This window comes from Desmodus rotundus, chromosome 9, assembly GCF_022682495.2.
Source record: "Desmodus rotundus isolate HL8 chromosome 9, HLdesRot8A.1, whole genome shotgun sequence".
Taxonomy (NCBI): domain Eukaryota; kingdom Metazoa; phylum Chordata; class Mammalia; order Chiroptera; family Phyllostomidae; genus Desmodus; species Desmodus rotundus.
Genome location: NC_071395.1, coordinates 102882437 through 102903901, shown reverse-complemented (window position 1 = coordinate 102903901; position 21465 = coordinate 102882437). Strand labels below are relative to the sequence as shown.

Here is a 21465-nt window from a genome sequence, read left to right as displayed (position 1 = left end):
GGCTTGCGGCCGGGGGTGGAGCGAGCGCCCCGATTGGCTCTGAGGAAAGCAGCGACGTGGCCGGAGGAGGCTGGTTTGTGCAATAACTGAAGCTCTGCCACACAGGCGCTGAATTGATGGTAGGCGGGGCGTGCCTGGTCGTCAGCCGGAAGCAGAAGTGGAGGAGAGATGCAGGTGGGGCAACTGGAACTGGGGAAATAGGGGGCTATCCCGGGATCCCTGGGCTGGGTTCAGTCCATCCATCCCTGGCCCGCCTCCTCGGCCACGCTCCCAGGCTTGCTCGGCGCTCCCCGGCTACTTGTTCTGGCCCCACAGGGTGGCGGTTATGTCCGTGAAATTAGCGCTAGAGTGGCACGCCCCCTCCCCGCGCTCATGCCCCTGTTTGTCCTGTTTCCCGCCAGGACCATCAGCACGTGCCCATCGACATCCAGACCAGCAAGCTGCTCGGTAGGACGGGGCGTTCCCGCAAATCCATCTTTCAGGGGGAATCCTGGCCCCTTGCCCCCTGACCTCAACAGCTGGGAGTCCTGAAGCCCCAAGGTCCTTGTTAAATCGCTGGCCACTCACCCCATTCTATGCCCCCCTTTGTGGCCTGGCCTGTCTCACTAATAGGAGCTGGAAGGAACCGTGTATAGTCTGTACCTGACCTGCGTTTTCTACTTGTAACATTTATAACTTGTGTTGTCAAACCTCAAAGACAGTCATCAACTAAGTGGCAGAACTGAAATTGGAACTTATGTTCATGGGGCTCCAACGTCTATGCTTTTTGTATTAAGCTGAAAAAACACTCTCCCTCTTTTCTTTTGAAAAGCTTCCATCTTCCCTTGACTTTAGGAAGAAGGGGGACATAGAACCAGTTGGAAATAAAGACCTTTTAGTGGCCAGGCCGTCTATCTCCCTGCTGTCTGTATGTGATCTACCTAACTTCTTCCCAGTTCAGAGCCAGAGAAGGATCTGTTCATTCTGACCCCTCCAGGGTTGTGTTTTTTTTTTTTTTAATTCTTTTGTTTATTGATTGATTGTAGAGAGAGAGAAGAAAGGAGAGAAAATGTTGATTTGATGTTCCATTTATTTATACATTCATTGGATGGTTCTTATACGTGCCCTGACCCGGAATCAAACCCACAACTTTGACATATTGGGACAATGCCCTAACCAACTGAGCTACCTGGCCAGGGCAACTCCTGGGTTTTTAAATGCTCATTGGATTAATTGATTTGTTGCCCGTTTTGCTGTTTGACTACCTCATTCCTTTGCTTCTAGTTCTGTGACATCCACAGAATTTTTCATTCTGAAAATTTTAAAGGAATACAGCAGAGGGAGAATGATGGTAACTAGTATAGGGCCTCAGTGTTTGACTGGGTGGCAGATTTACTAACCAAGGCAAGGTTCCGAATTTCCCGCTGTGGGCCGTTTGGTCAGTCCTGTGCAGGGGCCGCTTCGTGGAGCTTCGTGAGCTTCATTTCAGATTTGTCCCAGCTCTTTGGCACACGGGCACTTGGTGCATGAACTTGCCATTGGCCATGAAAAGCACAAATGAAACAACAACCATTCATTGAGAAATTGCTCTGTACTGGCTTCATTGTGAGGCACTTGCCATTGTGAAAATGAATATCACTAAGGTTTATTGAGCCCTTGCCATGTGCCAGGCACAGTGTTCAATGTTTTACCTACATTTTTCCTTACACTCGGTATCTTATTATCCCCATTAAAATTTTTTTTTTATCTTTTAAAAGATTTAGTTTATTTGCTCTGTCTGGTGTGGCTCAGTGGATTGAGTGCTGACCTGCCGACTAAGGTCGCTGGTTTGGTTCTGGGTCGGCATATGCCCCGGTTGTGGGCGAGGTCCTCTGTTAAGGGGGGTGTGAGAGGCAACCATGGATATTTCTCACACATCGATGTTTCTCTCCCTCTCTTTCTTGCTCCCTTCTGCTCTCCCTAAAAATAAATTTTAAAGAATGAAATAATAAAAGGAATGAATAATAAAAAATGAAATAATAAAAAGAATTTTTTAACGACTTTTTAACTTATTTTTACAGAGAAGAGAAGGGAGGGAGAAAGAGTGGGAGAGAAACATTAATTGGTTGCCTCTCATACACTCCCTGCCTAGGGATCGAACCCGCAACCCAGGCATGTGCCCTAACCGGGAATCAAACCGGTCAGGGCTTTATTATTCCCATTTTACATGTGGGGAAATAGGCACAGAGGTTGAGAGACTTGCCCAAGAAAGCTGATCATCAGAAGCCAGGACCATCTGACTCACAAAGCCTAGCTCCTAGCTCTCTCCCGCTGAGAAAAACATGCCTGGCTCTCAGCCGCCCGTGCCCTCTGCTAAAAACATAAGCCTAGGCCCAGATTCCAGGAGGTCAGCCACACTGGTATTCGCATGTCCAGGGTGGTGCTTCACTGGTACGAATAGACCAGTGTTGTCTAGTCTTTAGGGCGCTGTCGGCATTAGGGGCTTTGCAGCTGTTCACCCAGTACTTGGCATAACCATCTTGAATTTTCCATTGTCATGGTTAATCCCAGCCCTGAGGAGGTGGAAGTTCAACAGCATCCTCTGTCAGGAAAGTTGTAATTACCCCTGGAAGCAAAAATACTATGGAGAATTTAGAGTGGTCACAAGTGGCACTTTGATGTCAGGACCAATTTAAAGTTTTGCCTTATCCCTGTGTCCAGGCAATTGCTCTATGAGGTCAAGTGGCCAAAGTCTGTTTAGCCCCAAGAACCCCCTTGGGCCTGTCTTTATTTCTATCTTCCCATGACCCCCATCCCTTAACCAGGGTGAACGTGACTTGTAGCCACTGTCTTAGCGTTCTTCACTTGAATTAGTGACAGAGTTTCGACCATGTGAATGGGGGGGCTGTGATTTGAGTGTTTCTCACGTAGACTGGCTGGTGGACAGAAGGCACTGCGACCTGAAATGGCAGAGTCTGGTGCTGACGATCCGAGAGAAGATCAACGCTGCCATCCAGGACATGCCCGAAAGCGAAGAGATTGCCCAGCTGCTCTCTGGCTCCTGTGAGTGCTTTGGGGCTACATTACTGGAGCCCCCTCTTTCCTGCAGTGGTCTTCATCAGCTGAGCTGCTCCCCTGTTATTTAGCCACAGGGCTGATCCCTAGAGAAAGAGATTTTCGTTTTGGGTATAGATGCTAGTTTCTTCCAACACAAACTGACGCAGGGGAGAGCTGTGCATGCTAACATCACTTGCGTACACGTGAGTCAGCTGTGTGCATTGGCCAGAGTAGATGGGGAAGGTACCGGAATTCTCAAAGTCTTTGCTCTGCCTTGCTTTGCAGACATTCACTACTTCCACTGCCTGAGGATTGTGGAACTTCTCAAAGGCACCGAAGCTTCCACAAAAAATATTTTTGGCCGCTACTCTTCACAGCGAATGAAGGCAAGTGTGGGCGAAGGGCGGTAATGGGATCAGAGCCTCTCTGGTCTCTCGGAGGATCCGGTGGAGACGCCTCCATGGAATGTTTCCTGAACTTTCTCTCTGTCCCCATTGTTTATGCCAAAAATAGCTCCTACCCCGGGTTTACGTTTCAGGCCTGCTGCTTTGGGGGATTGCTCATTGGCGCCACACTCTTAAAATAAAGTGGGTGGTCCAGCCAGCGTTACAAAGGAGGACAAGGAGTTTGTGTTTGATGTGATGCAGAGACTGGGAGAGCTTCCCTTGTTGGGGATTGAACTGGATGGGACTGCCCAGTGCGGTCCCGACTCACTTCCTGTTTCTGTTCTTCCTCAGGATTGGCAGGAGATCGTAGCACTGTATGAGAAGGACAACAGCTACCTAGGTAGAGTGACCTCGTCTGGGCATCCTGGCGATAGGACGCTGCTGGGGAAGCCCACCCCCACAGTTCTAAGACACTAGGCTTCTGGGAGGCACAGACTGGGGAAGGAGGCTGGGCTGTAGATGTTTGCAAGGTGGGAAAAGAAGTTCCACAAAGAGTGTTGGGAGGAGGAGAAGGACCAGGCAGGTAGCAGGTAATTGCCACGCCTGACCCAGCAGGTGTGTGTGAGTTCTCTACTACTGACTTCTTGATATGGGAAGTGTGGAGCCCCTTCCCCTCCGCACCTCCATTCTATACTACGCAGAAGAGGCACGGGTCATCTTTGGGGCCATATTGGGTGCCTGAGAGAGTAACTAAAGGGCTGATTATAGTTTGGGTGTGTTTTCTAACAGTATAAATAATAATAATAATAATAGCTAGTATTCACCAAGCACCTACTAAATATAAGGAATTATGCTTGGTGTTTTATATGGATTCCCTGTTTTAATCCTCACGGTAAATATTACTGTCTTTGTGATACAGATGATTTTGGACTAGAGAGGTTAAATGACTGTCTTAGGTCCCATCACTAGGAAGGGGAGGAGCTTGGAGGCCACCCCATGCTCTTTGCCACCAAGCTAGGGTCTATGCGCGCATGCCCTGGGGCATGCTTGCCTTGTGGTGTGGGTGTCTGAAGTGAATTTCCGGGGCCCTCCCCAGTGGAACTCTCTAGCCTGCTGGTTCGGAACGTCAACTATGAGATCCCGTCGCTGAAGAAGCAGATCGCCAAGTGCCAACAGCTGCAGCAGGAATTCAGCCGCAAGGAGGAGGAGGGCCAGGCCGGGGCTGCCGAGATGCGGGAGCAGTTCTACCACTTGTGCAAGCAGTACGGCATCACGGTGAGCGGGGGTCTCACTGACCTGGGAAGGCACCTGGGGCCTCTACCCGTCTTCTGGGCCCTACACCTTTGCATCTGGGTGCCCTTCTCAGCCTGCTTGCGCCCTTTTTTGAGCCAGCTCCTCTCCTGTCTCCAGTTTTTGCATGTTTCCTTCAACCTGTTGGACTCCGCTTCCCACCGCTCTGTGTTAGCCCACTTCTCTGATCCTCTCTAGGGAGACAGCGTCCGCAGAGAACTGCTGGCCCTGGTGAAGGAGCTGCCGAGTCAACTGGCCGAGATTGGGGCAAGGGCACAGTCCCTGGGGGAAGCCATCGACCTGTACCAGGCCTGTGTGGAGTTTGTGTGTGAAAGGTAAGGAGGACCTTGGCTTCTTGCTAGCAGGGGGAACAGTTTGCCTCTTTTCCCTGGCTCTTCTCTCTTCTCCACAAGTATTTTTCCCAGATGATACTTGAGTTTCACACTTGACCCCATGGGAGCTTTGCTCATCTGACCTTAGGGCCCAGGCCACAGTCCACAGTTGGCTTCATGAGTGGGCGGCAGGAGGGTCAGTTGTGTGCTCTGTTGCAGCACCGAAGAGCAGGTGTTGCCGATGCTGCGGTTTGTGCAGAAGCGGGGAAACTCCACGGTGTACGAGTGGAGGACGGGGACAGAGCCCTCCGTGGTGGAGCGGCCGCACCTCGAGGAGCCTCCTGAGCAGGTGGAAGAAGATGCGGTAAGACAAGCTGAGGGAGAGCTGCTCCCCGTACCCACAGCCCAACCCCTCATGGCCTGAACTCGGAGTCCCAGAGGAAGAAAGGGGGATTTGTGTGAGAGGCTGTAGGCGGAAGGGCCAGAAGGCCCCACTGCCTTATTTCTCTGGCCTTCTTGAGGTCAGAGTGTAGATGAGTGCCAGAGAGTCTCAGCAAGCTGCTTGGCTTTGAACTAGGAGCTGTTCAGTCCCATGAGTTCTCCGAAATGTGCTTGGGGGAGCCCCAAGCTCTTTGGGGAGCTTGGAGGCTACTGCGTTGGAACAGTGAGCTAGCGCCTCTACAGAAGTAGCTGAGCCCCGTGGGAAGGCAGGCTCCTCCTTCATCACCCACCTTCTGTGAGCTAACTTTTTTTTTCTCTTCCTAGATTGACTGGGGTGACTTTGGGATGGAGGTGGCTTCGGAAGGGACTGACTCTGGCATCTCAGCCCAGGCCGCTGGCATTGACTGGGACATCTCCCTGGAACCGGACTCAAAGGTTAACATGCCCTCTTGGTCCGTCTCCGAGGACTTTTTGTGGTTACTGCTTCAGCGAGAAGAAAAGTATTGTGTGTGTCTTTAAGGGAATCACTCAAAGTCCACAGCTCTCAGGCCAGGGGTAGTCCAGGGGCAGACAGAGTTCCCAGAAGGACGTATCAGAGCCTTGACCTCCTTTCTCCTGCTGTTTGGGGCAAGGTGTGGGGGTGTCGGCGGGTGGTAGCTCTACCAGCAGGGGTGAGGGTGGCAGCATACACGGGCCTACTCTGCTGTCTTCACCACTCGACTCGGGGCTGCGTGTCCTTCATGCAGTTGAAATGTGCGGTCGTTGAACTTACCAAGGGCTTTGGTTTATTCCGGCTCCCTTTGCTGGGGAAAATTCTGCCAACACTCCTGGGGTTCTTTGCTCTCCACCCAGGAAGCTGTGGGTGATGGGATAGACTGGGGAGACGATACTGCTGCTTTGCAGATCACAGTGCTGGAAGCTGGAACCCAGGGTAAGTGCACCAAAGGCCCTGTGCCTTTAGAAACAAGAAAAAATGCATTGCCCAGACTGGCCTTCTCTCATGCATTGGAATATTTTGCTGAGGGTGTGAATGTAGGGGGACAGAGAGTCCTTAAAATTAAGTCTAGAAACTCTTGACTTTTTGGAGATAAATGTGGGTCAGCCATTCTGGTGATGGGTTCCAGGAATGCTGATAGGCTCTTAAATCAGACCTGCACCCACTGAGAGGCTGTAGCAGTGATGTGAGCCACTAGAGGGCAGTGCAGGATGACACTTCACCTCCCGCCCACCGGAGCAGAGGACTGGTTCTGCTCCTCGGAACCCAGCTCTGGGGTCCTCAGCCTCTGGGTTGGCAGTAACGCCTGGTTAGGGCTGAGACATGGGAATGGGTGAGCTTTCCTCCTTGCGTTGGAACAGAGAGTGGCTTTAGTTCAGTGAATCCACGTCCATATTAACTCATCAGGGCTTCTCAAACTTGGGTTGAGGGGGTCCCCTCTGGTCCTTAGGTCCTTTTTCATTTCTGTCTCTTGCTGGCAGCTCCGGAAGGTGTGGCCAGGGGCTCCGATGCCCTGACACTTCTCGAATACCCTGAGACCCGGAATCAGTTCATTGATGAGCTCATGGAGGTACCTTCCTGCTCTGGGAGAGGTGTGGGGAGGCCTGGCACCAGTGTAGGGGGCATCACTCCAGATACCTGACCCGACTCTTCCTGTTTCTGCGAAGGGTGCCAAAGGTCTCCTTGTTCTGGAACAGGGATGTCACATATTATTAGGATGCCCCCCACTCAGTCAGTGAGTACTTAATGCCCTTTCTAAGGCCTGGGCACTGCCCGAGGTGCCAGAGTTCAGCAGGGAGTAAGGTAGTCGGAAGTCCTTGTCCTCCTGGAGCTTGTGTTCTATTGGGGAATGCGGACAAGAAACAAGGTCAAGTAAAGTAGGCAGCATGGTGGGAGTTAACATACGTGCCGTGGAGGGAAAGGAAAGCTAAGAGGGAGGTAGGCATTGTTGGGCTGCTGGCCTTTACATTGGGTGGTCAGGGAAGGCCTGGTAGCAAAGGTGAGCAGGAAGTCAAGACCTGCAGGGGTGCAGAGAGAGCCATGCCGAAGTCTGGCCAGACAGCTTCTCAGTCAGAGAGAGCACTTACAAAGGCCCTGAGGTGGGGGGGGTATGCCCTGCACATACTCCGTGTTTGATGAACACAGAGGCCAGTGTGGCAGAGCCGGGAGCTGGCAGGAGTAAAGGAGATCAGAGCAGTGAAGGGTCTGGACTTCGGCTTGTACTCCGAGTGAGCTGTTGGGGGTTTTGAGCGGGTTTGGAGCCGCATGATCTCACTTGCGATTCAGTACTGTCCCTGCAGCTTAGGTGTCAAGTAGCCCAGAGTAAGGGGCCAGTGTTCTTGGACCATCTTTGTGGGACTGGGAAGCTGGGGGCCAGCCCTTGTTACTCTCTGGATCTGGTCCCTTCCCAGTAACCTGATGGTTGGGGAGAACTTCATGAAAATTCTTGTCCTCACCAGTTCTACCCTCTCTCTGCCCAGAGAGTTCCCTCCTAGCCTCCATGGGAGAGGAGGGTAAGAGGGATCAAGTTTCCATGGTTGAATAAGAGTGGCAAGATACGTGGCTGGGCCCTGGCTGGTGTGGCTCAGTGGGTTGAGCGCCAGCCTGCTAACAGAAAGGTTGCCGGTTCGATTCCCAGTCAGGGCACAGGTGTGGGTTGTGGGCCAGGTCCCCAGTTGGGGGTGTGTGTAGACATTTCTCTTCCTTTCTCTTTCTCCCTCCCTTCCCCTCTCTCTAAAAAAATAAGTAAAGTCTTTAGCGGGGCGGGGTGGGGGGGATAAGATATGTGGCTGGTTCTCAGATTCTTTTGAGCCCTTTCTTCTTCCAGGGCTTCTCAAACATGGGTTCTGTGCCCCGAGTCTCATTCCTCCTGTGGAGAGAAAGTACCTTCACTGGGGCTGAGAGAGCCCTTGAATCTCTACACTCTTAGTCATCTGATCCATAGGCTGGGAGGAGGCTGCGGGGTCCAGGGCGAGGTGGGGCTGAGATAGAAAGGGGAGACCGAAGAGGGACAGCTCAGGCTACCCCCAGCTCTCACGTTACAGTCAGGTGAGTTTCTAGCCATAGAAGGGTTGAGAAGAAAGAACCCCTCCTCACGCGGAGTCTAACCCTCGCACCCCAGTCCTCATTTTGCGCAGTTTGAGGGCCTAGCCTCTGAGCTGACCTCTTTGTTTGAACCAAATCCTCCTTGGTCCTCAGCTCGAGATCTTCTTATCCCAAAGAGCAGTGGAGATGAGTGAGGAGGCAGACGTCCTGTCCATGAGCCAGTTCCAGCTGGCTCCAGCCATCCTGCAGGGCCAGACCAGAGAGAAGATGGTTACCATGATGTCAGTGCTGCAGGATCTGATTGGCCGGCTCACCAGTCTTCGAATGCAGCACCTGTTTATGATCCTGGCCTCACCAAGGTCTGGCTTTCCTCTTGAGGTCGGGCTGTTTGGGGACCTGATGCAGGGTGCCGCCATCTGGAGCAGCCCTGACCCCTTGTAGTCTTCTTCTCCATGACCCTTAGACCTCATTCCGTGACTGCGTCCCAGCTAGGGACACAGATTCTCTGTGGGGCAAGGTGAGGTGATTTGATGTATGCAGGAGTGGTAACCCTTACAAAAAAGGTGGAAGGCTGAGACCAGTCAGGGGTTTGGTTTCCTGAGCTGCACCGTCCCAGCCGTTGAACGGGAATGCTCAGGTTGCACAGCTGCACCGAATGCTGACCTGAATGCCCTGCCCAGGTATGTGGACAGAGTGACCGAGTTCCTCCAGCAAAAGCTGAAGCAGTCCCAGCTGCTGGCGTTGAAGAAAAAACTGATGGTGCAGAAGCAGCAGGAAGCACTTCAGGAGCAGGCAGCTCTGGAACCCAAGCTGGACCTGCTGCTAGAGAAGACCAAGGAGCTGCAAAAGCTGGTAAGACAGCAAAGGGAAGCCCACCAAGGGGAGGGCCCCCAGTTTCTGCAGAATGAGGCCCCTCTGCTTCCCACCCACTTGGCATCGCTGTCTTTCAGATCGAAGCTGACATTTCCAAGCGGTACAATGGGCGCCCCGTGAACCTCATCGGAACCTCTCTGTAACACTCTCCATGTTCTTCCTGCTAGTCTCCTGAGCCTTCAGGACAGAGGTGGGACAGCCAGGGCCGATGTCCTGGGGCCTTTCCCGGCAGGAGGCCAGGCCAACTGGAGGATGGAAAGCCAAGTGCTGGAACCATCACCCAGGTGGTGACCTTGGCATTCACTGTACTCTCTGCAACAAGCTGTCTTGATGGGCTCTGTGGCCTGTCAGCCTGAAACCAGCTTCTGCTGCTTTTCGCCACCTAGTTGGACTTAATAAAAGAGGAAGAGACTCTGGCTTCATTCCTGACAGTTATGGCTTCTCTGGGCCTGGAGTTGAGGCCACGCACCTGTTTGCACGGGGTTCTCGATCCCCGTTCCTACGGAGAGCCAGGTTAGGGACTTTTCCTCTCTGGGTGTCGGGGAGGGCCCAGATTAGCACCTACAAATGGTTCAGCCAGGGGCCCTGGGGTTACTGGGTCGGTCGGGCCCCTTTCTCAGCTGGAGGCCCAGCCTGCCGCACTCAGGTCAGAAGCCCGAGAGAAGCAGTCAGGTGGCAGCCTCGCTGGAGCCAGCAAATCCGTGTTTCCCTTTTAATCACAGCTTACCGGCAGGCGGGGGAAGTGCGGTTTGGGGAGGAAGGGTCTGATGAACAAGGTGGAGACAGGAGTTGTCACCCTCACTAGCTGCCTGTCCACTTCCTGCCCGTCTCTGCCTGCTCTGTGATTGGGTAGAGCCCACCCCAGGATAGCACCCCTCTCCCAAGCCACCTACCCATCTCCGTTTCCCAGGAAGGGTAGGGGTTGGGGGTGGCCGGCAATTCGATTTTAATTTCATAGCAGAGCAGTTGATTCATGGCTCTTTGTCGCTGGCGTTGACTCCCGTAATGACTTTCCATCAAAATGAAAAGTGGAGTGACACCACTCATTATTCCTGCTGCTTGTTATCTCAGTTCTGGGGAGGGCCGCCCCCTCCCTGCTGCCTCTCAGCCGTCCGGGACAGTGAGTGATGGCCCCTATTAATCACCGACCCCGCGGACTCCGGCGGACACACGCTCTCCAAAGGAGAGAGAGATAAGGCAGCATGAACTGCTTGGAGCTGCTCCTATCAATTAATGTCAGCCCGTCGCTTCCCCCCAATCTTTGCCCATTCACCTCCTTTTGGGGGTACTGGGGGTTGAAATCAAAAGTCTAGGAATTGAAAAAGGAACAATATTGGTGTGGAATGTCGAGGTAAAACTGTCCTTGGAATAGAAGATCATAAAGGGACCTGAGGGGGCTGCGTCTTGCCCTGGGTCACTGTGAAGGCTCTCGGCCTAGGAAGCTGCCTGTGTCTCTGGGTCTCTTTTCCTGCAAGAGAATGGCTGCTACCTCCTGCCCCACCTGTTCAGCTGCTGGCTCCGTTGGCCTCTGGCCTCCCTCTTGCGGCAGCCATCAGCTCAGCGAGGCATGCTGCCCTTGCCCACTCTAATGTCCCTCATCCAATCACCAGCTGTTACCCAGACGCTGTTGCTTACTGGGCACCGCGCTTTAGGGAGAAGCCCTGTGGGTCACGTGACCCCGCAGGCAGGGTCTGCCCGAAAAGCGCTCGCTCCTGCCCTTCCAGAGGAGCAGCTCACCTGCCTCCTCTGCCCTGCTGAGGGCCCGCCGGAGGAAGCTGCACGGGCCGAGGGCTGGCCATCTGTGCAGGAAGGGAAGTGGGTTTAGGTAGAAAGGGTTTCTAGCAGATTTTGGCCTCCTCGGTAAATGGTGTGATTAGGGAACTCCTCTCGCAGAGGGATTAGGCCCATTTCACTGCTTCTCTGGTGAGAGGGGGGCCTACCCGACCCCTAGGCTGATGTAAGTGTTTTTTAAAGGCCTTTGAACCTGCACCATTGGGTTTGTTCTCTAGAACCTTTAGCCTCATTTGCCTTTGGCCTTGTGCTTCGCTTCCTGAGGCCCCTTTCCCAGCCACCCTGGAGCCCAGAAGGTGCTGCCTGGCTGTTGCGCCCCGAGCGGGGGCAGCCCTGTGTCTTTCCAGCCTGCTCCCAGGTTGCCCTCGGGTCTCTGTTGGCGTTTCAGTTCCTGCTCCTTTCTCTCAGACCGCCTCAGTGGTGGTGGTGAGCGCTAAATGAATCGATACACGCAGAGCCCCCAGAACAGGGCCGGGCACAGGCGTGGACTCGTATCTTTGGTTTGTGGGGGAATGATAAGGACCCTTCATGCTTGTCTAACTTGCTTTCCTGGAAGGGAGGGGTGAGAGCCTGAAGACCAAGTTTTGAGCAGTCAGGTTTTCAGGATTGAAAAAAAAATCAGGGAGAGAGGGAGGAGGTGGGCCAAGATCACACCCTCAGAATGTTGAGGGTGATGTGAATTTGTTGCCAAGAGCACACCCAATTTTTATGGTTCACTTTTATGGCACCACTTTGCAAAGGACATTTAAGGCTCACTGCTTAGGTAAGACTTGTCGCGGGGCTTCAGGTAAGGAAGCAGAGTCGCCTTTTCAAAATCCTCTCCCCCTGCTCAATCCAGCCGCTGCCCGAGCCCCGGCTCAAAGGAAGCCTTTCTGCCTGCAAAGAGTGTGGCGCTCTTGCTGGTCAACAGGAGGAGGGTCCCCTGGCGCTGCGGCCTGCGATGGCTGACTGTGAGCGAGGGCTAAGTGGACTGTTCTGGCCGCCCACTATGGGAGACGTGGGGCCCTACACAGCTAGAACTAATTTCCCATTGCCAGTGCAGGGCTGGGAATTAGCTGCATGATTCAGACCGAAAATCTCAGCCATCTAAAGAATTCCATGCTCCCAAGAACTGGCCCGGCGCTGCGGACCAAAGAAAAGCCCGTGCCAGGCCCTTAAGTGCGGGAGCTCACCCTGTGTTCTCGATCACGATGCCTCCCCGCCTCCACTCTCCCTTCCCCTCATTAATTCCCAAGATTTTGCTTACAGTTTCTCTTCTAGGAACACAGGTCCTGGGGCTCTTCCCTGCCTTCCCTCCACACCTGCGATTTATATTTCATCTTTTAATTGTCACTTGTTTGTCCTCCTCCTCTCCTTCCCACTCCTGTACACACATACAAAAATCTAAGAACAGTAATAGTTCAGGAAGCTGACGGGTGAAGCAAGGAGGTTGTGACTAACACGTTCTCCAGATCTGGGAAGCCTGGGTTAGACCCCGGCTCCGTGTTTGCTGTCTGTGACCGTGGGCGAGTTCCTGGCTCTCTCTCAGCCTCATTTCCTGCACCTGGAAAATGACGACAAAGATACTACCTCCCCCAGGGGAGGTGGCTGCAGCGGGTACACAGGCTCCTAGACAGTGCCTGGAACACAGTAAGACTCCAATGTCAGCTGTTGCGAGAGGCTGGTGGACTGGAGATATCCTGGGCTGAGGCTAGAAACCTGTGTTTGGGTCCTGGCTCTGTATGTCCCAGATGTCCCAACATGCCATCCCCATCCCAGCCTTCATCCCTCTCTGCCATTTTCTATCTCTGCTCCATCAACGGGCTCCCAGTCTGTGCTAGCGCCCCTCTCGCCCACCTTGTCCATGTGCTAAGGGCTTCGTCACCCTAATCATTCCTCTGCTTAGCAACTCTGACGACCCCTTTGCTCCCCAGACGCCCAGTGTAGCAAGTTGGCTCCACCTGCCTTTGCAGCCTGGACATTTGTCCAAGACACCGAACTCTCGTGGCTCCCAAAGCCCCTGCCTTCTTCTTGGCCCCTCGTAGCCTCCTGATCAGAGGTCCAGACATGTCTCTGTGGACATTTCCCGTCCCCTACCACCCTCAGCGATATCCCTGAAGAAGCCACGTGTAGACAGGCCCCCTTCCAGGAGCGCCTGCGGCTGCATCGCACTGCCTGCCCAGCATCTGGCCCCACGCTGGGCTGCTTACGGGCTGGGACTGGGTCTTGCTCATTTTCATGTCCCTTTGGAATCTCAAACTTCTCGGAACTCCAGTTGTCTTAATGACCTCTACAGTGACTTTGACCTCTCAAACATGATCCTATGAACCACAAATCATGAAGAGGAATAGTCCCACAGAACATGAGATATTTGGGAAGAAACCTGGGTTTGCGTAGGTCTTTCAAGTGGATCGCTGGTCAGAGTGAAGTCCTGTCTCCCAGCTCCCCAGTGAGAGCGCCGCCCTGAGGACTGCGGTGCCACCTGCCCCCTCTTCCCTGTTTATTGAGGACCATGGGAGAGGATGGGAGGAGGCAGGGGCAGGGAGGGGCGGAGAGGAGCGGAGAAGAGTGGAGAGGCCTGTCATCCCCGCTCTTGGAGATAACACCGCTTCACAGCCCTGGTTTGCCACCTTGAAGCTGGGGACAGCCCCCACTTACTGATGACACCCATATGCTGGGCTCTGAAGTTGTTCTGCACCCTGAGAAATCAGGCCCCAGGAGCTGCTTTCAGGCTGCCAGGCTGGCATCCCGCCTGGCAGATTCCCGGGCCCAGCAGGAGGATGTCAAGCCTGCTCCAGGGCTGTGGGACAGGGGTGCCAGCTGACCGCAGATTCGCCTTGTCCTCCAAATGCCCTTCCTATAGCCAGTGGGCGGGGCCTTTCTTAGTAAGTTGGCCCTGCGTAAACTCTTACTTATGCCTGTCTGCCACCCACCCCCCACACTCCCCAGGCTTCAAAGAAAACCAGTTTGAATATTTAAACTTCTCCTGTGTGTCTAATAAAAAGTTCTGCACTATTTAACGCCCCAGCTATCCATTACTGTCGGGAGCTGCCCTCTCCTTCCCAGCCTTCCCCTCCCTCCCTCTCTCCCAAACCACTGGCAGCAAAGCCATTTGTCAAAGCTCCCTCCGCAGGCTGCGCTTGGCTGTGTCTGAAAGGACAAGCCGCCCCACAGGGGAAGGTGGGGATGAATAAAGGGGCTATGCAAATTGCCGCTTAATCTGCAGAGAAACACCCAGGCTTTAGGGAGACACTCATTACTTCTTTTAACTGTGATTAACGGGCAAATTAAACCCAAGCCCTTAACTCTCTCCTGGCAGAGGACTCGAACGCAGAGCCCTGGGCTTGTGAGGGGAGAGGGAGGCTCATGTCTGCAGCCCCTGGGACTGGCGCCAGGAAGTCCAAGGGAGGGGAGCCCCAGATGGTTGGGGGCAGATACAGCACCACTCACCCTAACTTGTGGGGAAGGGAGGCCTTCCTGCTCTCTTTCTGGTTTCTTTCAGCCCCCCAAGAAAGAATGAGATCAGTGGCTCCTAGATTTGCTGCTCTTTCACCCACAAAAAAAGCAAGTGAGAGGACTCCTGGACCTCACCCACCATGTCAAGCTGGGGGTGTGACGGAGGTGTCTTTAGCCACATGCTGAGTTCATGGTCAGACTGGCCCCAAACCTGGGGCTGGGAAAGTGTGTAAAAGGAACTTGGAGATTTTTGCCCCCAAATCAACCTTGAGCCCAGGGTGGGGGCAAAAGGCCTAGGAACAAGAGGTGAGGGGTGGAATGTTTTCATGGGAGTAGAGACCCCGGGACTGGTCTTGCTACAGGTTATAGGCGTAGGAACACCCACGTTAGAGACCCAAGGCATCTCTCTTTGCGTCCCCCTCTGTGTGTGTGTGCCTGTGTCTGAAGCTCTCTGACCCAGCTCATTACATAAAGTCGACCACTTTGACCCCTTCCGAGTGTACGATTCAGTGGCACTACGCACATTCCCACTGCTGTGCAACCATCCCACCACCCATTCCGTCTGTTTTAGCAGGTGACCCAGCCGTCGTCCTGTGAGACCTACAGTCAGTCACCTTGAACAAACAGCAGCAAGTGAGGCAGCGCTCTGCAGGCGGGAGAGCTCTGTCTGAACTCTGCGAAACGGGAGAACGCCAGGCAGAGCGCCTGGCAAGGAGGCCTGATGCTTGAGAGGCAAGTTGGGTGGGAATCCTGTAGGGACTCCCCATTAAACGCAGGTCCCCGAAGCCCGAGTGATTAGGAGGTAAAAGATGACATACAACAGTGACAGACTGTCTGTCAACCTGATGGGGCCGAGGAGAGACACGGCCCCGTATTTTATTTTGTCGTCGAGTGGATCAGGAGGTCTGTCATAGAAACCAGGCCTGACAGCTCGCTCAGCGACTCGGCTCTCTTTTCTTAACTCCCGCAGCCCAGCTCCACCATCTATTAAAACATCCCGGGCTGTCAGGGATATTAAAAGGCTCTGTCACTCCTTCTTAAAACAGTCATAAATACAATCTGGACACGAGCATTTGGGCAGAAGCCCCGGTGCTGAATGAGAAGAGACAACAGCAGGCACGCCTGCCTTTCGTGACAGCCGAGGCTCTGGCACCATTCAAACAGGGAGTCATGGACGAATGTCCTCTTTCTCTCTAATGCGAGAATCAGGGCTGGCTCCAATGTCTGCTGAGGCCTGGCCTTTTGAAACAACTGCTCCTGAGCATGGGATGTGGCCTTTGTCAGCACGCCCACAAGCCTCAGCTTATCTCTGGTGCCTGGTGCACCTAAACTGTACCTACTTGGAATGTCTGCCTGTGTAGCCTGCTTCCTAGGCCTCCACAGGCGGTGCCATAGGAGGAGGGGGGAACAAAAGGTAACAGAGAGAGCCCCCAGTTCTTCCTACACAGTGGACTTTGCTTCCTGTCCCTCTTCCATCCTTCCTGCCCCACGCAGCCTCATGACTGACCCATCTTCTTAAGAAGAGTGTCGTAGGGGCCAGAAGGAGGCCCTAGGCTTCCCCGGGTGGACAGAATGCAGGCTGGAACTTTCCTCTTGCCAGTTGAAGGCCTCTCCTCAGCCCTGAATCCCTGACTCTATCCAAATTATGGAATCTCATATTTTTTCATCTGGAAACCTCCAGCTCCCAAAGAGGGAGGTCCCTTCCTTTCTACATCTCTGATAAGAACACAGGGCCTCTGGCTGCTGGCTAGAAGCTGGTCCCTCTTTTCAAGAGCATCCTGTTTGGGATGGAGGAGGGTTCTCCAGCTTGTAGCAGGGATACTGAGGCATAGAGCCAAAGGCCAGCCACGGTACCCCAGCAAGTTCTGACTCTGAGCTCCATCTCTGTGCATTCACTGAGTGCCCCTTTTGCTGGGATATGCCGAAGGTCCTGCCCGTGACCTTCTGGGTAGACGTCAGAGCAGCACCCAGGATCCTGACCTCTTGATCTGGCCTCTCTTCTGCCCACCCGATGTCATTCCAATGGCTGGAATTCTTTTTTCCAATACAATTCCCTCCTCAGCAACTTTCTCCAAATATTTCACATCAAGAATTGTCAGACGTTTATCCTCTCTCCCTACAGCATTTATTCAACGCCACTTTCCCGCGGTGCGGTCCCAGAGGGCAGAACTAGGCCTGTGTGTGAGAGGCCGACAGGTTTCTCTCCAATGTAAGGAAGCCCTTTCCGACAACCAGAGGTGCTCCCCAGGGTACTGGTGGAAAAGCCACCCTCACTGAGGACCTCAGGCTGACTTGGATCGACATCTGGTGGGGACACTGCAGAGAGTGGGAGACTGGTCGGGTGACTCTAAGAGCACTCGGTGTGTCCAGCATCTGGACACGGCCTGGCAGCTGTTCACCAGCTGCCTTCCATGTGGCCATCTTGCAATTTAATCCCAGATGGTCAGACCCCTCACCCTCAAAGTTCAGAGGGCCAGCTGCAGGGTAGTGGGCAAACCCTTCTTGGCCTGGGTAGCCCTCCGGGGAGTATCTGTGACCCCGCAGGCAGAATGTGGAGAGGAAGTGATGAGAGAGAAATGAAGGTGAGAGACCCCACTAGCCCCCCAGGTTGAGAAAGATGAAGAGTGCCCTGCTCTTGCCCACTCCCCTCCCCCTCTCACCGGCTCCCACTCCCACCCACCTTCTGCCATCTCCTCCCCTAGAATTTTCACCTGCCTAGAATTCTCCCTCCCTTTTTCACTCTCTTTGGCGTCCCCCCTCCCCACCCTCCCATCTTCCCTCATCTCCATGGCGATAAAAGGGGAGGTGGGGTGAGCTGCGCCCTGCGTTTTGAGCCGCTCCATAATAGCCCCTTTCTCTGGAGACACAGGGGCTGCCTGTGGAACTAATCTCCCCCTGCCCATCGCTCACAAAGGGCCAGGGAAGCCCCTCCCTCAGCCAGGGCTGCCCTCGGTGACCCCAGCCCATTTCCGGGTGTGCTTCCAGCCCTCCGGGGCCTGCAGCTGGGCCTCTCTCATGGGATCCTGCACACAGGCAGGGTCACCCTGGCTGACCTCCCCCGAGGACAGAGGTCAAGCCCCCTCTGGGGTGTCTGATGTGATTGGAAGGGAGCTGAGGGGGGGGGGTTGGGGGGAGGGGACCTTCCCTTTTAATGTAAAATTAAAAGACTCCCTGTGCCTTCCTGTCTTTGCCTGTCTCTGACTGAGCTGCCTGGGCCGAGGACCCCACCCTGGGGTATCCGGGCATCTTAGACATGGGTTAACTCCTGCCAATGGGGCTTGGTCAAACCTGACCCTGGAGCGTCACAATCATAAAGACCCTGGCATGAGAAGCAGGGGGAACTGTCTCACAGGGCAGCCAGGCATGCCGCCCGCCCCGGGTTGAACTCTGGTGCTCACTCCCCGCAGTCTGCCTTTCTGAGCCTCAACGTGCCCATCCGCAGACGGTCGCAGCAACCACCTCACAGGCAACAGTGCGGCGAGATGGGGCACAAGACGTGTTTCTTAGCACAGTGCCCGGCTCACGGAAGGCACGACGGCTGCGCCTGCATCAGGCAGGAGGAGTTCTCGGGCCTCAGGAATCATCCAGTTAACTCGGGCCAGGGCGGCTCCATCTCAGACAGTTAAAGAGGAAGAAGGCACATCCCCACGAAGAATGTTTGAGGCAGTGTAGCTGGTGGGAACACAGCTGGGAAGTCGGAACGGCTGGGAATCAATCCCAGATGCACGACCTGCCAGCAGAGAGACCTCACTTTTCTCAGGTGTAGAATGGGAATAACGAGGTGCCTGCTGCCGTGGGTTATCATCCAATGTGTTCGCACACGAAAAGGCGTGGAGGGAAGCTGGCACTCCGTCCGTGCGATGTAAATGTTAGTTATGATTATCGCTGATGTTATTATTGGGTCTCTGTGGACCCGATTTTCCAAGAACAGTGCTTGTTTCAAGTAGTCAAAGCCTTTGTCCCTACAAGTCCCCTCTCTTTTCCAGGTCACAGGGCATTTTCTGATTTCTGGCAAAGAATAATATATGATCATTCTTACTCGCCTGGCTGATGAAAAGAAACGCACATTTTGCCCATATACACAGCAGCTCTAAATGAGAGGCACAGCTAACCCAGAGGGGAGTAATTGGCCCCTTATAAAACAAGGCCAAGTGAAAGATAGGAGTTCAGAAAGGTCGAAGGAGGTCTGGCAGGAGCTGCCAACAGTTCTCCTAACTTGCCCAACTTATTACCGGAATCATTTCACGAGATAATTTAATGTTCTCCCTCTGTGGCCCTGTTTGCTCCTGAAGAGAAAAATAAATATAAACAAACAAACCCAACCACCCCAACCAACACATGCTTTATGAGAGCATCGCTGGCTAGTTTTTAATGGCGCTGTTATTGATATAACTGTCCTGGCACCTCCCCCACATCTGATCAGGGTGAATTATGGGCCTTGAACCCTAGTTGCTGCTCTGGTTTTCACAGACATTCCCACTCGGTCCTGACAGGAAGAGCGAGCCAGTCTTGCTGGGACAGGGAGCTGGGGGCGGGAGAGGGGCCGCCTTGCTCAGCGCTGGGATCAGAAGTGGGCGGCAAGGCTGAGGGGCGGGACGAGAGGGTGGGAAAGAACCAGCAGGGGAGGGCAGGAAGGCGCCTGTCCCGTGTGGTGGTGGAGAGAGCACTGGACGGGGAGTCCGGGACCTCAATTCAGCACCGTCTCTACTTCTATGATCCAGCCCAACCTCTCACCTTCCAGGACCTCATTTTCTTCACCTATAAAATAGGGATTTAAAAAACAAAACTTTTTCCCGTTGCCATTTTTAAGCAGGCAGTGTGCTAAATGCTTTATGTTGGAATGATCTCATTTAACAGATTCCCGTAACCAATGGGTTTGCTGATTCTAGTTTAATGCCCATTTAGTAGAAAAGGAAACTCAGGCTCCCAGAAATTCAGCCACTTGCCGGGGGTCACTCAGCCTGTGAGCGGCAGGGCCACTGGTCTGCAGCCTGGACTTGTCTGATTCCAAGGCCCAAGCCCCTGACTGCTAGGCTGTGCCGCCTTTGGGGACAGTAACCCTGCCCTCCTCGCTGGCAGCCTGGGGAGAGGCAGATTTGCCCAGAGGTGTGGAAGGGCTCTGATTGGCCGTGAAGAGCTTTTCCAATGGAGGGCAAAAAAAAGGTTGGGACAAGGACCCCAGAGGAAACTGGCAAGGCAGCATCTGGCAGAGGATGGGATTTAGCAACACGCAGCCACGTGGTAGCGATACTCCCTTTGGAAGAGTGCGGTGTACTTGATTTTATGTGACAACTGTGGCTAGACAGTGACAGGGAAGACTATTCTCATGTTCTGGGTCTTCCCACTGCCATCGAGAGTGTTTTTATTCTGGTCTTGCTGGGCCATCCTCAGAGACTCTGAGCTAAGCAGGATTCTTCTGGTCCAGTCAAGTGGGGGCAGATCCTGCTGTTTCTTGCTCCCAAAGGACCCGGGTACCACACACAGCTGACAGCCTCGGGAAGGTGACACCCCGAGGAGAAGCCCCCCTGAGGCTCTGGGAGGTCAGCCACAGGGAGCTGGTGGAGCTGGCATGACAATGCAGAGATAGCCATTGGCTGTAGAGGGTGGGGATAGACCCCCTCCCAACCCCATCCCACCCCTGATGCCTTTACTGGCCCAGCCCAGGTTTGCTGGTCAAGAGGGGCAGCCTCAGGCCGAGCTGCTTGGTACTCCGCTCAGGCCCCTGCGTCCTGTTTCCCAGCTCCTCTGCCAGCGGGCCTCCTCCCCCAGCCCAGCCCGGGCCATGCATTATCCTCGCAAGATTGAGGACCTAATGGAGGCCATCAGCACCCGGGGGAGTCATTCCATCCAGGCTCAGAAAGGAGGGCAGAACAGTGTTAGTTGGCTGCTTTGCCCACCCTGAGAGCAGGGTGTGCCTGAGGAGTCCTTGGAATTGAGGAGGGGCTCCGAGCCCCCTTCTGGGAGAGCTCTGGACAACTTCAGTCCAGACAACGTGGCAACAACCCCTCCCCCCTTGACACCTGGGGTCCCTGTGGGAGACGACAGTGACTACCAGCTCTCTTGTACTTTTTGCTTGCTTTGGGAGGTTGTGCTCCCACCACCCCCACCCGCCCCCATCCCTTCCCCACCCCCTTGCCTGACTGCCAGCTGTCCAGCGTTGGAGCCGGCCCTCTACTGTCCATTGTCCCTCAGCTTTCCTCCCACGGTGGCCAGGAGGAGCACAGGGCAGCCCCTCCCTTCCTGGGGGCTTCAAAGGCTCAGAGGGACTAACCCTTGGCCCTGTGGGGCCTCCCGTCTGGGGGTGGTGAGGGGCACAGCTGCCTCCGGAGCAGCATTCAGCAGCTCCCTGGGAGTGAGCAGAACAGGCCAGGAGGTGATCCTGGGCATGTAGGAGGTCACTCCCATGAGTGGAGGTCCCGAGCAGAAGGCCTGGGAAAAGCCTGGGGATGAGTGAGAGGCAGCAAAGGTGATCCAATGAGGAAAACAATACCGCCGTCTGCAAGAGCAGCTAATACACACTGAACACACGCAGTGGGCCAGGTGCTGTGTTTTCCATGCACCGTGTCATGTCATCCTCATGGGAGCTGCTTGCACGAAATCCACACTGTACAGATGGAGAGATCAGGCTCAGAGAGGTTAAGCAACTTACTCAGACTCACACAGGGAGGGTCTGAACAGGGTTTGGACCCACATTGTTTAACCCTGGAACCTTGCTCCTAACCAGGTGCTGGGCCATTAGAACATGCAGTGAGTGGGAAAACAGAATGGGTTGTGGACGCCCAACCCAAAACACTCACCTGACTGCATACCTATCAGCAAAATATACGTTTCTCGCCGTAGAGCATCCAGGGATCCAAGAAGC

General features: G+C 54.2%; 1 protein-coding gene across 1 annotated transcript; it reads left to right on the top strand.

Annotated features, from left to right (window-relative positions):
• The first annotated feature begins 31 nt into the window (after positions 1–31).
• CDK5RAP3 (CDK5 regulatory subunit associated protein 3) lies at positions 32–9799 on the top strand. The gene is made up of 14 exons (XM_053911659.2): positions 32–174; positions 402–447; positions 2890–3021; positions 3301–3401; positions 3753–3801; positions 4498–4676; positions 4890–5026; positions 5243–5387; positions 5789–5899; positions 6317–6395; positions 6941–7029; positions 8658–8863; positions 9185–9356; positions 9455–9799. The coding sequence occupies exons 1-14, from the start codon at positions 169–171 to the stop codon at positions 9518–9520; spliced, it is 1518 nt and encodes a 505-aa protein (XP_053767634.1). The 5' UTR covers positions 32–168; the 3' UTR covers positions 9521–9799.
• Positions 9800–21465: the final 11666 nt, after the last annotated feature.

What these genes read in the sequence shown, in the direction of transcription:
- CDK5RAP3 (XM_053911659.2), top strand. An exon ending in ACTCTTCACAGCGAATGAAG is followed by an intron (nt 3,402 to 3,752) that starts GCAAGTGTGGGC and finishes GTTCTTCCTCAG; the next exon opens with GATTGGCAGGAGATCGTAGC. An exon ending in GAAGGACAACAGCTACCTAG is followed by an intron (nt 3,802 to 4,497) that starts GTAGAGTGACCT and finishes GGCCCTCCCCAG; the next exon opens with TGGAACTCTCTAGCCTGCTG.